This window comes from Malurus melanocephalus, unplaced genomic scaffold (assembly GCF_030028575.1).
Source record: "Malurus melanocephalus ecotype Western Australia unplaced genomic scaffold, MMel_1.1 scaffold_94, whole genome shotgun sequence".
Lineage (NCBI taxonomy): Eukaryota > Metazoa > Chordata > Aves > Passeriformes > Maluridae > Malurus > Malurus melanocephalus.
The window spans coordinates 1,285,572-1,299,793 of NW_026623326.1; the positions used below are offsets into that span (position 1 = coordinate 1,285,572).

A 14,222-nucleotide genomic window follows, 5' to 3' on the forward strand; every position below is an offset into this window, starting at 1 on the left:
TAAGTTATAAATGGTGAATCATAGAATCGTTTAGGTTGCAAAAACCTTTAGGATTGTTGCATATAACTGTAAACCCAGCACTGCCAAGTCCCACTAAACCAYGTCTGGAAGAGAAACTGAAGTKTAATGTGCCGAAGTCGGAAAGACAACCTCTATCCCAAATCTGTGGAAAACTGCCAAATTCAATTTTGGTTCTGGTAACAGGTATTTTTAATAACTATTTAGTCAGGGATTATGACAAAGAGCTTGTAGAGCAGCAAATGCCGGGTTTGGATTAACAGACTTGAATCCAAGCTTTTCTAAAGATTAAAAATAGAGTAGCTCTCACTGTTTCTTCTCTAAGCTTTGTTTCTTCCATAGAGCATTTGACAGAGTGTTGTGCTGGAAACTATGGCTAAGACAGATGGGGAACATGAAGCTGGAGAAAGAGCTGGTTTCTAGTGAAATGGCCACAGACAGTATTGAGTAAGGAAGTATCAGTTTGGATGGAAGTTACTAGCAGAGTTACTCACTTACTTCTCTCGGGGCAGATTTGGTTGAATTTTTTATCTCACCTGGCAGCAAGTGGGCAATGACAGACTTGGCTAATGAGAGAAGTGGTATTTGACAGATGTGAAAAAAGGAGTGTTAGCACCCAACATTTGAGGACTAACATGTAGAAATAGAACCTGAGACATTTGAGTGTAAAAAATGCATGATCATTCCCTTAGAGATCACAGGCAGAAACTTCATTTCATTATCAGGAATCACTTGAGTTCATCACAGAATAAATAGAAAACACTCAGATAATGCAACTTTGCAAAAGGTAAAGGTTCCCTTTGATGAGCAAGAAAATGTGAGAGCTTGTGCTTGTCTYTTCTTTGTTGTGTGCAGACATTAGAGGAGTCTGCCTCGGCAGAAAAAAGGAGAGGGAGGGGGGTAYGATTGCTGACAGACAGCAGACACCAGACAAACAGAGGAACCAGGTTTCAGAGCAGCCCACTGCCAGCACTAATGGAGCAAACAAACCACAGCAAATGATTCAATGATTCAACAGACCTTTGTGGCAGAACCTGCTAATTTCATCTTTATATATATATATATATATATATATACAAAAATATAGGTCCACATTACAATGAAATGCATGGCACCCTTTGTATCTCACACAATTAAGATTGTTTTATAGTTTAATTATCAAAACCATAGCCTAAGGAATTGAAAGCAAACACAAGGAAAATAAATTTGGAACTTCAGATCTTTGTTTTTTAAAAATACAAAAGACCAGAAAAAATGTTGTCAAGGGTAATATTACTCCTGAATTGCTCTGGGGTTTCTGAGCAATGCCTTTCACAGGCAAGTGCTCACCCACAAGGGCAGCAGAATCACAGGGAAGGGCAAATAGGAAGGTGAAAGCAGATCTGGAGGTAAAGATGAGGAGAAAAACAGACTGGATTTAAAAACTTTGCATTTTGTTCTCTTTTAACAGAAAGCAATTCTTCTGTGTAATTGGTCAGAAAACAAGGATTACATTTTGAGCTCTAGTGATACTATTAAAGACTGAGGGAGCAGAATCTAGCCTTTTTTTTCCCCCTAAAACTCCACTGACTATATTCCAGTAAACAGCATTTTTAAAAAGGAAAAAGAAAATAATATATTTTCAAAGAAGAAGGCAGTTTCAGTTCCTGTAACAAAAACAGTAGGTAAGTGTTCCTCCCACTTACTCTGTGCCCAAGAAATGGCACTAACATGATGAAAACATCAAACAAACAAAAAAGACAGAAAATTGAAAGTTGTGTCTCCCCATGACAACAGTAAGCAGAAATCCTACGACATTTTATCTATTCTTTGTAACTCACGGCATTGTTGGGTTTTGATGGCTGTGGGACTGTTGAACCAGGTACCCAGATAATTCAAWTCTGCTGTGTGAGCTGAGGAACAGCTCAGGCAGTTTCTTGGGTCAACTATGGATCTGCTCTCAGGTCAATGCAAATCCCAAGCCCTATGTGCAAGGACAACAGAAACCCAGACAGGACTCACACAAACTCTTTACTAGATTAGGTGAACATTTTATGGCCATTATTGGGAAAGAATGAACAGAAAACCTGGCTAAATGCATCACAAAAAGTCATTAAAATCAAGAAATGAAAAGAAAAAGTAAAGTATCAGAATTTGCCTGGTGTCAGGCAAAATGTTCAAGACTGACCGAACTGACAATAGGCAAAAGCTTTTCTCACTTCTGATCTTGATGTTATGTGAAAATGAGTTTTTGGACAGGGAGAGAACTTTAAACACTGGAACAGGTTGTCAAGAGAAGTGGTGGATGCCCCATCCCTGGAAGCGTCGGAGGTCAGGCTGGATCGTGCTTTGAGCAGCCTGCTCTAATGGAAGGTGTCCTTGCCCTGGCAGGGATTTGGAACAAGATGATCTTTAAGGTCCCTTCCAACCCAAAGCTTTCTGTGATTCCATAAAACTATTCACAAAGAGATAAAAACTTGCTGTGGGAGAACAAAAGTTGCAGCAGTATGAGCAAAGCAGAAACTCCTCAAACTCTAAACACCTAATACCCATGGCACTGGGTAGCTGCTTTTTTATATTTCAGTTTAGCCCAATAATTACATAAGCCATGCAAATGTCCCTTTTTTTAGCCACTCTGGGGCACAGCACGTTACAGCAGCATTATAGCAGTGCTTAGAGACTTCAGCTAAGGGCTGCACTATGGAACAGAGCTGCAATAAATACATATAAAGCAGTGAAAGAATGGCCCATTTTATTTCACTATGGCAAATCAAGGCATAAAGATGCAAGTTCCTCAAAACCTGTGTCTGGAATGGAATCCACATCTCTTATGAGGCTCTGTCCAATCTCCTACTCAAGATTCACCCTGTGTTCAAAAATGAAGTGTCAAGCACTCTGAAGCCTCTGTTTCTGGGTTTTTTTGGTGTACACTTGTAAACAGCAGAATCCTGATCTTGTATTTTCCTTTTATCTCTAAAGAAACTTCTGGTTCGCCACAAAAACATGCAGACAACTTAGTGTGTGTGTGATTTAAAAAGTCAATATAGGTTCTCCACTTGAAGAGATGGGGTCTGACCATAAGGCTATTYTGGCTGATATTCTTAAATCTGCCTGGCAAAGAGGAAGTGATTTGGTATAAACATCAGCTGGCCCACTGACAGGCACTGATGCTCAGGAACAATAATCTTGCACTGCAAGTTCTAATCCTCTTTCGAAGATTGACATTTGTTAATGAGATTTATTTTATGAACAGATAGAGACCATGACATCAGCTTCTCTCTTTAGCAGATGAGAAGGGATTTTCTTGGAGATTTTTTACACAATATCCATTAAAGAGATTTGARGCTTCCATTCTCTCAGGAATGAGGCAATGGTAACAAAGTATTTCTGTTCAGGTGTTAGTCAATCAAATCAACTATGCCATTGGAATATGTCACAAACAMTAATTCACTTAATCTCATGGCAGTGTTATTTACAGATGTGGGAAGGTTTAACTGGTTTTAGATTCAGAAAAATTAGAAATTATTTTCAGTTCAGCCCTATCTGTATATGCTTGCCCATACTGTGAAAAGAAAAGTAGTGGCTACAGTACAGAAATTAAGAGAAATATTATTGGCTATGCTCAACTAGATGATCAAAAAGTCCTTTTCTAGTGTTACAGTCTACCATTTTTTGAAATAATACAAACTAGTGATAACCTACTATTGGCAGTATCAGGAAAGAAGATACATTGACTGAAGTCCATTTGAATTTGACTTGCTTCAAGTTCAGTTCAGTAATGCCCTAACAGCCTTATTTTGCACAGCCTGACCTGTGTCACAGCTGGTATGATCTCATCTTACTGTCACAATGATCATCCATCATTACAGTGGCACARTTTTTCCCCTCTTCAGAAACAGAGGTTGAAAAGCAATCATAGGAACTGCTCTAATCTTTATGTTCATGATTCTCTGGTGAGGAGGTGAATAAAATCACCTCTGTGATCTGACAGAGAAAAGATCTTTGTAGTTTTAATCTATCCCTTTAAGTACTTCCACAAAATACATGTCTATAGTAACAATATGATTTTGAATACAAATGGGGCAATTTCTTTGAGAGAGCTAGAAAGAACTTGATTTAGACACCTCATGCAGATGGTGGCCATTTCCTTCTACCCATATAAAAGCTCAGAAAAAGGAGAGAGAAACAGCAGTTTTTGTCACTGAAGGTCAACTGTCTCATCTATAAAGACTTTACTTTGGTGTGTCAGAGACATCAAGTTATTAAAGTATCTAAACCTGCATTAGATTGTTTGGTCTTACCCGTTTCTGGCTGCAGCGCACGATCAGGAAGGTCTCAATACTGTGCTCTTTCAGGTAAGCGTTGCGCTCCCCTCCGAAGCCCAGCTCCACCTCGTAGTCCCCRTTGAGATAGTTCAGGGTTGCTTTTGTTATGTGGATGCGCCTTGACCGAGACAAAAGACAAATTCTGTAGACTCTGAAAAGTTATCAGCTAAAAAGCCAGGTCCTGCCAGGGATTGGTTCCATGTACTGGAACAAACAAGCAATAAACCCAAACTGATTTATCCCCACCACTGTGCTTACACACTCAGTACGGGAGTTTGATGGATAAACACGACAGCTCTGATGAAGGGACTTACCCAGCTTTGCCCCCTGCTTCCATGTGGTTGGCTAAGGTGACATCGTTGGACCACACATCAAACTGCCACTTCCTGAGGCCCAGGACCCCGCAGTGAACTCTCCCGCTGTGGATCCCGACCCTCATGTTGACATTCACGCCCGTCACCTCACGGACCAGCCTGAAAAGAGACACGGGGGAGAGGGGACATTGCAAACAACTGAATGGTTGCAGTCAGCAGCACAAACTTGCATCCAGAACACAAAAATCCATAATGATCCATAAATCATTCATGCATACACAYGGTGCTGCTCATCCATATCAGCAGGACAACAGAACAAAACCGGACGAGCTGTACTGCCCTTGGATGGCCAAGAAGAGCAYTAATTAGAACGGGGAGCTCTTGGAGTAAATCCATGTACACTGAACTCAGGATCAAGTTGAGAACGCATAAAAAAATATCTCTGGGGCAGCAAAAGGAATAAAGTGCTGGTCTCTGATTTCCATACCAAAGCTGGACATAACCTGCCAGCACTCGGCCTCATTAAGAGTAACAGCATGTTGCAAAGAGAAAAAGGAAATTATTCCAGAGAATCTTCATTTGTCTGTATGGCAYCAAGCATTAACTCTTCCACAGATGAAATATGTGTGTCAAATATCCCACTGAAGATGGAAAGCTTGAACGGGCCTTACAACAGCAAAACTAGAGAACCACATCTACTGCAGTCACTACAAACAGGCAGCTGCAAATACACAAGTTGTGATTTTAATGAGGTTTTGGATGTTCTGCTTATTCCCAAAGACTGCTAGAAGACTTTGTGGGTTTTTCCCTTTTAGGGCAAAAGTTAACTTCAAGAGCTGTTCACATGAAAAATACATTTAGGAGTGTGGGTAGGGGAAAGTCTTGAAGAGGCCTTCAGAACAACTCTGGTTCCCGTTATTGCTGATCACATCATTGCCAGAATGTCCACATTTCACAGGTAAATTCACCTACATCACATACCACTGTCCCTTCCTTTGAGTAGTTAGTTCCTTACACAAGAAGGTACTTTCTACCTATCAGATTTCAATCTCTTTGGTTTTCAGATTCATCTAGTCCTTTCTAGATAACATCATCTGAATAGGTTGGTCCTCCCAACTCCCCAACATCAACACAGTTCTAATATTTATGCTTTCATTATTATTGAAATTGCATGATTACAGAYAGTCCAATTCTAGACTCTAGTTCACTCCTTACAGAGCAATGTGTCCCTTAAAACAGTGTCCCAGATAACTTCTTGTTGAAACAGCTCCCATCCTCTTAGAGTTCCTTTCTCTTGATGATCTCTACCTTRTGTCTCACTACCTACTCACTGAAGTGACATTCATTATTTTTATTAACAAGCAGCAGAGATTCTTTAGCAGGAAAAGRAAGCTGATATGGGTAAGGTGTCACAGGCTTGTGAACAGAACAAACTCCAATTACAACATTGGGAAAGGAAGAGGGAACTGTGGCAGTGAAAATGTAACTGCACCCATAAACCTTGCAGSAGCAACACAGCTGCAGTTTTTCCCTCCACTGGCTACTACAACTCCTCCTGCACCCTCTGCCAAGCCAAGCCAGGAAACTTTTCTCAGYAGATTCACTGATTGGAAGCTGACTTTCTGCAGACTTCAGAGGAAACAAATAAGTTTGGTTATTCTTTCTAGACAAATGAAATATTTTTGTAACTCTCCTTTTTTTTCAGCTCATTTATACCAGCAGTACAATGAATACCATTTTCTTGAAATCTTTCCTRTTTGGAGTAACACTCCCTGCTGTTATTAGACACAGATGAAATCAGTCTKTGGGCAGGGCCCAGTGTTGGTGAAGCCTGCAATCAAATGCTCAGTAATTATTTGTTACTTGCAATCAAAGGTTCAGTAGCTATTGGTTACCTTAATTGTGAAACCTCTTATCTTGATCCTTAGGGGAGGAGGGGGAAGAGGGAGAGCAGGGGTAGTGAGAACAGAGTCACCTTCCAGACTTAATAAGAGATAAGATTGTTAAATGCATTCATTATACATCAGGTGGGAAACGAGTTTTAAAGGCTGCTGAAGAGCTATTTGTAAACAAACACTGAGTGCACTTCAGCTTTGCATTTATTCCAAGTAAGGTGGGTTGCAGTTAATCAATGAGGTCTAGACTTCCTGGTGTTATTTATCCTTGCGGGGGATTACACAGCAACATGTGAAGATCTCTGGATTTCATCAGGCCATCTACTGGGCAATGAAGACAGTTCCTTGTGTTCTGTTTGTAGGGCTGGTGGCTAAGGATTGCTGCTTCTTGTGTGTGACAAGACCCTTTGTCACCTGCTACTTAATTGTATTTCACCTGGAAGAAACAGCATTCTTTTAAGGGCTGCTGGAAACTACTTACTTGAATCCCTTTTATTTTGCACAAACCCCAAAAGGAGACTGGTGCAAAGCAAGAGAGTTTAAAACCAGGAAAGGAAAAGCAGAAAGTCCTGTCAGTGTACACTGTGCACAAGGCAAGGGAATGCTGGTGATCACTGTGCGTTGGATGGAGCCTCCTGGGCAAAAAAAAACCCCTGCTTTTCACTCTATGTATCTGTGCTATGAAAATGAGGCTGAAAACTCTGGGGGAGTGTTGATGTCCTTGCAGAAATTGTTAAAAATGGTTAAGGATGTACTGTACCACGCTCAGCAAGGAGGTAGCTCTAGATTTTATCAAGCTGAAGTGGAAACTCCATCAATTTACTGTATGGAATAAGAGGAGAACTGCCTAGAGATTTTTCTGCTTCTCTGTTGGTACTGCTAGTAATTCAGAAGATGCTTTCAGAAAATAGAAAAAGCAGAAGAGATGGGAAAGAGCAGGAGAGTCTGTGCAGCAGGGATGGTGTAAATCTCAAGGTCAGCTCAGTTACCATCCAAAACTGACTGAACTTTGTGCCTAAACTTGCATACACTCAAGATGACCAAATAAATCTTCCTTCCCTGAATYCTGAAAGAATTGGCCGTGAAAGCACATGCACAATGCAAACAATATTCAACACTGTCTGTAATCCTCCAAGCAATAAAAACTAGATATGAGTCTCCTATTTGTTACTCTCTAAAGGCAGGAATGGTTTGGACAAGGAGAGTTGCTAGTCTGACCTCAGGAGCAGGCAAAGGATCACCAGAGGTTTTAAAAGAAAAAAATAAAGATGGGAAAGTAAATGGAAATAAAGGAAAAAGACCATGAATCTGTCCCAATCTGTGCCAGACCAACTTCATGCTTTATTTTAGTAATTAATTTAACTAAAGTAAGAAAGCCTTGAATCTGACCCTTTTGGCATAGGAACACATAGAGAAGCATTTGTTGAATTAGACAAGACAGACCTTAGCAGAGCAATTTTGAGGTGAGTGAAAAACTGCTTTAAAGACATACAAATGAATAGTGATTGAAATGTAATAAAGTTATTATTAATCCTCTGAATTCCCAATTCTGTAATCCACTGGAAYCCTCCCTTAGGAGTGAGACTTCCAGTAATCAGAGTAACCTTTGCCTTTCTCATCAAGAGGCTGAGTTCTGATATCCCCATGGCTGTAGGGACACAAGTGTCTGTTTCGCTGCTGTCAAACCTTCACAGCATTTGATTTCCTGTCCCAGCTGGCCCCACTTTTTGCTGGCCAAAAAGGGTTTGGTTACCTTGCTACCAACATAAAGAAGACCTAACAGGAAAGAGAATCTACTTGCTCTTTGTTCTGAGATTCTCTGTGGGGCATACGGTACTTACGAGATGGCCTCTATCATATCCATTCCCATTTCAACACAGCAGTGGGCATGGTCAGCTCTTGCTTCTGGCAAGCCAGACACACAGTAATAGCAATCACCCAGGATCTTGATCCGTAAACAGTGGTTCTCCTAAAAAAAAAATAAGAATAATAAAGGAGAAAGAAGTATTCAGCTTATAGTCGTGCTTGCAATAGCTTGCCTTTTAGGGCAGTGAATATTTAAGAAATCCAGTGAACCAGCACAGTRTGTCATTTTTGCAACAGGAGAATGAAAACAAGAGGAAACAAAATTATAATAGAAAACTTACAGCTGCAAGCTTATCAAATCTGGCAAAGAGCTCGTTCAGTGTCATGACCAGCTCCTGAGCAGTGCACTGGGAGGCCAGACTGGTGAAACCCTCTATGTCTGCAAAGAGGATGCTGGGAAAAGAGAGGAAAATGAGAAGTGTTACAAAATTCGTTGCTGATATTTGTGTAAGTTCCAAGGTAGAAGTCCAGGATGGGAGGGATGTAGGGGTGTCCCAGCCCTACAGCAACACGGAGATGATCAACCCCGATGACACCTTATGACACAGCTCCTGTAACACCTGCAGCACCCAGGAGCTCCTCTCAGTGAGGCTGAAAGCACAAAATGACCAATGTGCTGCCAAGTGACAACTGCAGACCTTGCCAGTGAGGCCAACCTTGACACAAGGATATCACATCACTCGTGTGCCCAGGATGGACAGGGAAAGCCCTGTGAAAGCAGCTTGGACTGTTTTGAAAGCACAATTATTTGAATTACAAGTATTATTAATGACTCTTTGATTTCAGTGAATCAATATTAATGTTGTACTGCAAGAATTTTGTGGAGTTTTTTTTAAACTGCACAAAGCTTCTGTCTCGTTGATAATTACAACATGGAAAATACTGACTTGCAATCAAACCCAGCCATTATGGCAAATTTAAAACTATTCAGTAAAACAAGCACCAGACTACATCTATATAGATCTAAGATAAAATGTATATATGCACACACATTTATATAAATAGAAAACTTATAAGCTCTACTTGTGTATTGGAACATTTATCCAGTGGTTGATTTGTTCTTTGAAGTTGATTATTGCCATCAAGCTGTACTTGCAAAAGGAATCAAAAGTCTAAATAACAACCACTTTGGAATTGTTTTTTCTTTGTCAAATAAAACTCCAACATGTTTTAGGCAAATTGCAGAGGTATGTTTTCAGCTGGAATTCCCTGCAATTTCTTCAGTCAGAAAGCAAAACCAACAAAAATATTTTCACAAGCATTTTTTGTAAAAATCCTGAAACACATTTCAATTCTGGCATACTCTTCATATTTTCCTTCTACATTTCAACTCCAATAAATCATCAACCAAACATATTGCATTAAATACTTTTTTTGTTAGCCAGACAGATGCTAAAATGTACAAGAAAAAAACAAGACAGGAATGCAGGGATGTCTGATTCAAAATATACTTTGCCATTTTTAAACACTCGAGAAAATACACCAAAATAAATCAAGATTCCACATATTTACAAATAAAAGTAAACCTCCTGAAGAAACACACTTGAAATCATCTGAAAGCTTAGACAAGTCTGTACTGCTCAAGAACAACTTAAGTATGTGCTAATATGTAATGTACAAATGGGAAATGTCTCCAGTTCTTGTGGCAGTAACAAAATGTCTCTTGTTGAAAGCTCTTCCAACACGGGGCAAATTGCAAATCACTCACTTTTGAACATGTTCACACTCCTGGCTTGTGTGCACGTTGCAACAGCCTTGTGTTAGAACAGGAGAAATAAAGATTAGCTGCTGCTCTGATGCTCAGATATCAATGGGTGCATCTGAAAATACTACACAGGGATGCCCTGAGCCTTCTCATGCCTAATAAAAGTGGATAAATGACTGAGGTTACTGCCTCCATTCCCCATTAYTATCATGCTAGATAAATGGATCAGACATTTCTAGAAGTTAAATTGTGGCAATGATTTCAACCACACAAATGAAGAATCAGCAGAGACCGATGGAGCTGTTCCACACRCAGAGCTCACCAAGCCCCTGAGTGCATTTCAGGCAGCTGTGGGAGTGCTCTGTGACCAAACAGCTACACCACTGAGCTAGAAGACACTCTCTGGGACACTCAGGCCGCAGAGAATGGAAAASCTCAGCAGGATATGGAAAGGACTCCATGTGAGATGGCAAAGGACAGAGTGGGAATCTGGGAACTGAAGACAGAGAGGACAGAGAAACATTTGTGTCAGGTGATTGGAGAAAGGGCAGGACACAAGAGGCAGARAAAACWGTCCTTGTGAACAGGAATCCAACCCCTGTCCTCTGCTCTCAGCAAAGAGTTCTGAAAGCCACTAAATCAYATTTTACTCCTCTTGCCTAATCSGTGCCCTCCATGCACTCCTGCCAGCACTGCAGCTCCAGCAGCAGAGACACCAGCCAGGTTTATCCATCCCAGTCCAGCTAATGACCCACAAGGGAGGAACAGGGACCCAGGAACTTCTATTCCTTTTGTTATTAGCCCTTACAACCCTTAAATTCAGTCTGCTCCCTGTAAAATACCCAACAATCCAGAAATGACTCAGAAAAAAGATTTCTGTTACAGCAGCCATCAGGGAACAGCACATTATCCTCATCCTGTGTTGAGTCAGAGCTGCTGTTTAAAACTGAAGCCTGTTATATCCATGTCCTTATACACTCAACACACTCCCAGTGAGGGCACTGAAGCATCTCCAGATCCTGCCAGTGCATCTCACCCAGAGGAACAGCCTTTGAGATCAAACACGCAGCTTCCCACTACCCCAAGCTCCTCACTCCACACCTCAGTCTTACATGTCAGACTACCCTCAGCAAGGAAAAGGTTTAATAAAGGACTTTGGTGTTGGTGATTGTGATGAAGGGCCCAAGCCAAGCCAACTATTTGTCAGTCTTCAGAGGTCACGCCATTTCCTTGCTGGTGGGAGCACAATGCCGGTAATCGGCCTCCCTTGTGCCAAAATGTGGTAAATGACAGTGGTCAATGAAAGGTCAAATGAAAGAATTAYTATAGCTATAAAATATGGTGAGATAAGTAAGGCAGTGGTTTTGCAGTACTATTAGCTGAAGCTGATTAGAAGGGATTGACCACACAATCTGCAGCCTGGGCATCAGCAGCTATTATCAGCCCTGAGTCCCAGTCCCTTYATCTGGGAGCCTACTGCTTTGTGGAAAAACCAGTTTAGCATGTAATTAAAATGTTGTAATGGCTTCAGAGCTCTTGATATATTTTCCACTCCATCACTGTCTTCAGATTTACCATCTGATTGGGTTTCGTCCAGCAGTAACCAGGGAATGACCTCAAAAAATACAGAAAATGGTTTATTTCTGGGAAAGACAGAGAAGAAAAGAGGAGTTATCATTAATTTTATATGTCTTTMTAAATTCTTTCTGTTTTATTTTGGTTGAAAAGCACCACAAATTGTGTTTTAGGGTAGAGGTGAATACTTTCCTAAGCTCCTATTTCAGTTCCTATTTCCAGCAAGGACTGGCTCAAGATTTCATTGCTGTACAAGGCAAGCTCAGTTTTGTGCCTGTTGCCCTACGTGGTTCATGATACTGAAAGAGAAAATGGATGAAAAAGAGCCTGATGGCAGATCTGCCTTCCTCCCCACTGCTCAGGGACCAGCCTGATACCCACCCCTTCTCACCCCAGCCCTAGGCAGGGCACAGGAAAGGGATACACAGACTGGAACACCCCAGAGCTGCTGAATCCTGCTGATTCCATGATGTCTGAAGGGCAGCACAGCACAGGCTGGGCTCACACCTCTGGCTGCTGCTGCTGCCATGGGAATGCCAACCTCTGCCTGAGCTTGGCTCCTCCCAAAACCAGCAGGACACAGTGGACTGTGAGGCCTCCATGAGCAAATGTCTGGGTGCTTTGTGCACAGTGCTGCACAGAGCTGCAAAGGCAGAATGAGCTCAAATGGAGAGAGGCACACCCAGGATGCAGAGACAAGAGGAGAAATTTCCCGACCTGCTGAGCTCAGCTTTCCCATTTTATGTTCACACAACAGTTAAGRTACACCTGGACAAGCAGGTCCCTCCATTTCCCATTATTATCATGCTAGATAAATGGATCAGACATTTCTAKAAGTTAARTTGTGGCCTTAATTAACTTGAGCTCAGTGCAACACCCCAGAGAGCAGCTCAGGTCCGTCCCACTGCACCAGAGTCCTACAACTGCAGGGCCTTTAAAACCATCTCCTGTAAACCAGGTGATCCTTGCTCCACTGATGCACCCTGAGGGAGAAACACCACAKGATCTTTGGGATGGCAGAAGATGGCAAAGGAGAACTTCCTTTGCGAGTGTGCAGGAACAGGAGAGACTTGGCAGARAGCAAAGAAGAACATAAGGAGTAAGAAGAGCTTAGGACAAGGTGGGAAGCAGGAAAGCACGAGACATTTAAAAACCATGCACAACTACAGATAATGATTCTGAGGTGCAGACTGATACCTGAGGTGCAGGTATGTCTGAAGCTAATACAATTATCAAAGGAGGGACATGACASAGGTTTCCCTGCAAACGCAGGATTATTCAAAATGCTAAATTAAATCATCAGTGCTTCTAATGTAAAAACAAGAAAACCAGTCGTGTTCTATTTCAAGACATGTGCGTGCYGTGCACGCCAGCCACAACATAAATCAAGCAAGGCAAGAAACACAAACCCTATCACCATCACAACGGTAATGCCAGTCATGAATATAAACACCATGTGTTGCTGGAAACCAAACACCACAGACACTGCATGGGAAACAGAACAAAACCCCAGACTTGGTGAGCCTTAATGACTTATAATAACTGCAAAGTGCATCTGACTGGATGTGAACCACAGCCATTGTTATTTTACCACAGTGAATACTACCTTGAATACACGAGAAGAAAGAGTTAATGTTTCATAATAAAATAATCATTGTTCACTAGAAACAAGCATTGATGAGCAAAGGTGCAATAAGAATGGCACTGGCTGTAGTCACAGCCTGTCCTTGGCACTGAGCTCACTGGGCTAGTGGGTGAGGGCAGTGTCTTGGGGTGCTGCAACACCTTCCACTGCTATTAGCGTTGTGCAGCATTAAGCCATGCTGTTAAAAAAGAAGAAGGAAGGAGAAGGACGGACCGGGATAGCAAAACTCTCACTTGAAAGGCTGGGTCAAACTCTTAACACCAATGTAGGCTTTCAGAGAATCACAGGAATGTTGAAGTTGGAAGGGATCTCCAGAGGTCATCTGGTCTAACCCTCTGYTCAAACAGGGCCTCCTAGAGAAGGTTACTCAAGACCATGTTCAGATGTTTTTGAGTATCTCAAAGGTGAGACCATCTCTTCAGCATTTTGCCAAATGAGTCAATTTTTGCWCTTGGATGAATGTTTAAAAGCCAGTTCCCCTTCAGCACTGCAAGCCCAGAATTATTTTCCAGCTCCAGTGGCATAAACATAGTATTAAATTCATCTAGAAGTTCCTAGAACAGACAAGACATCAAGRCACATCCAATCTCTCCTTCCTAGTTATGACCACTTGGGGATGGGATGGGATGGCATGGAGGTCCTCTGTGTGCTCCCTTCTACTCAGTCTGTACACAAAATAGGATTCCAGCTTCAGAAACACGGAGAACATCTCATCGTGCTCTTTCTCTGCTGAATTTGATAGCAGCAACAACAAAAGGACAAACCAAAACAAGCTGAGGACAAGTTCACAGCAGTGCCACAGTGACCGTGGTCAGGCGGCAGCGTGTCTGGGAAAAGCAGCACAAATGTGAGCAAGGGCAGCAAAGCCCACCGAGGGAGGGTGAAGTGGCCCAGAAAATC

General features: G+C 41.7%; 1 protein-coding gene across 1 annotated transcript in view; it reads right to left on the reverse strand.

Annotated features, from left to right (window-relative positions):
• Window positions 1–14,222, reverse strand: part of ADCY5 (adenylate cyclase 5) — a 199,400-nt gene that overhangs the window by 46,439 nt on the left and 138,739 nt on the right. Inside the window, exons 4-7 of the mRNA XM_057368570.1 lie at window positions 8,679–8,790; window positions 8,373–8,500; window positions 4,637–4,795; window positions 4,299–4,440 (exon numbers count right to left, since the gene is read on the reverse strand). Of these exons, the coding sequence (XP_057224553.1) occupies window positions 4,299–4,440; window positions 4,637–4,795; window positions 8,373–8,500; window positions 8,679–8,790 (541 nt within the window). The remainder of the gene's footprint in view (window positions 1–4,298; window positions 4,441–4,636; window positions 4,796–8,372; window positions 8,501–8,678; window positions 8,791–14,222) is intronic.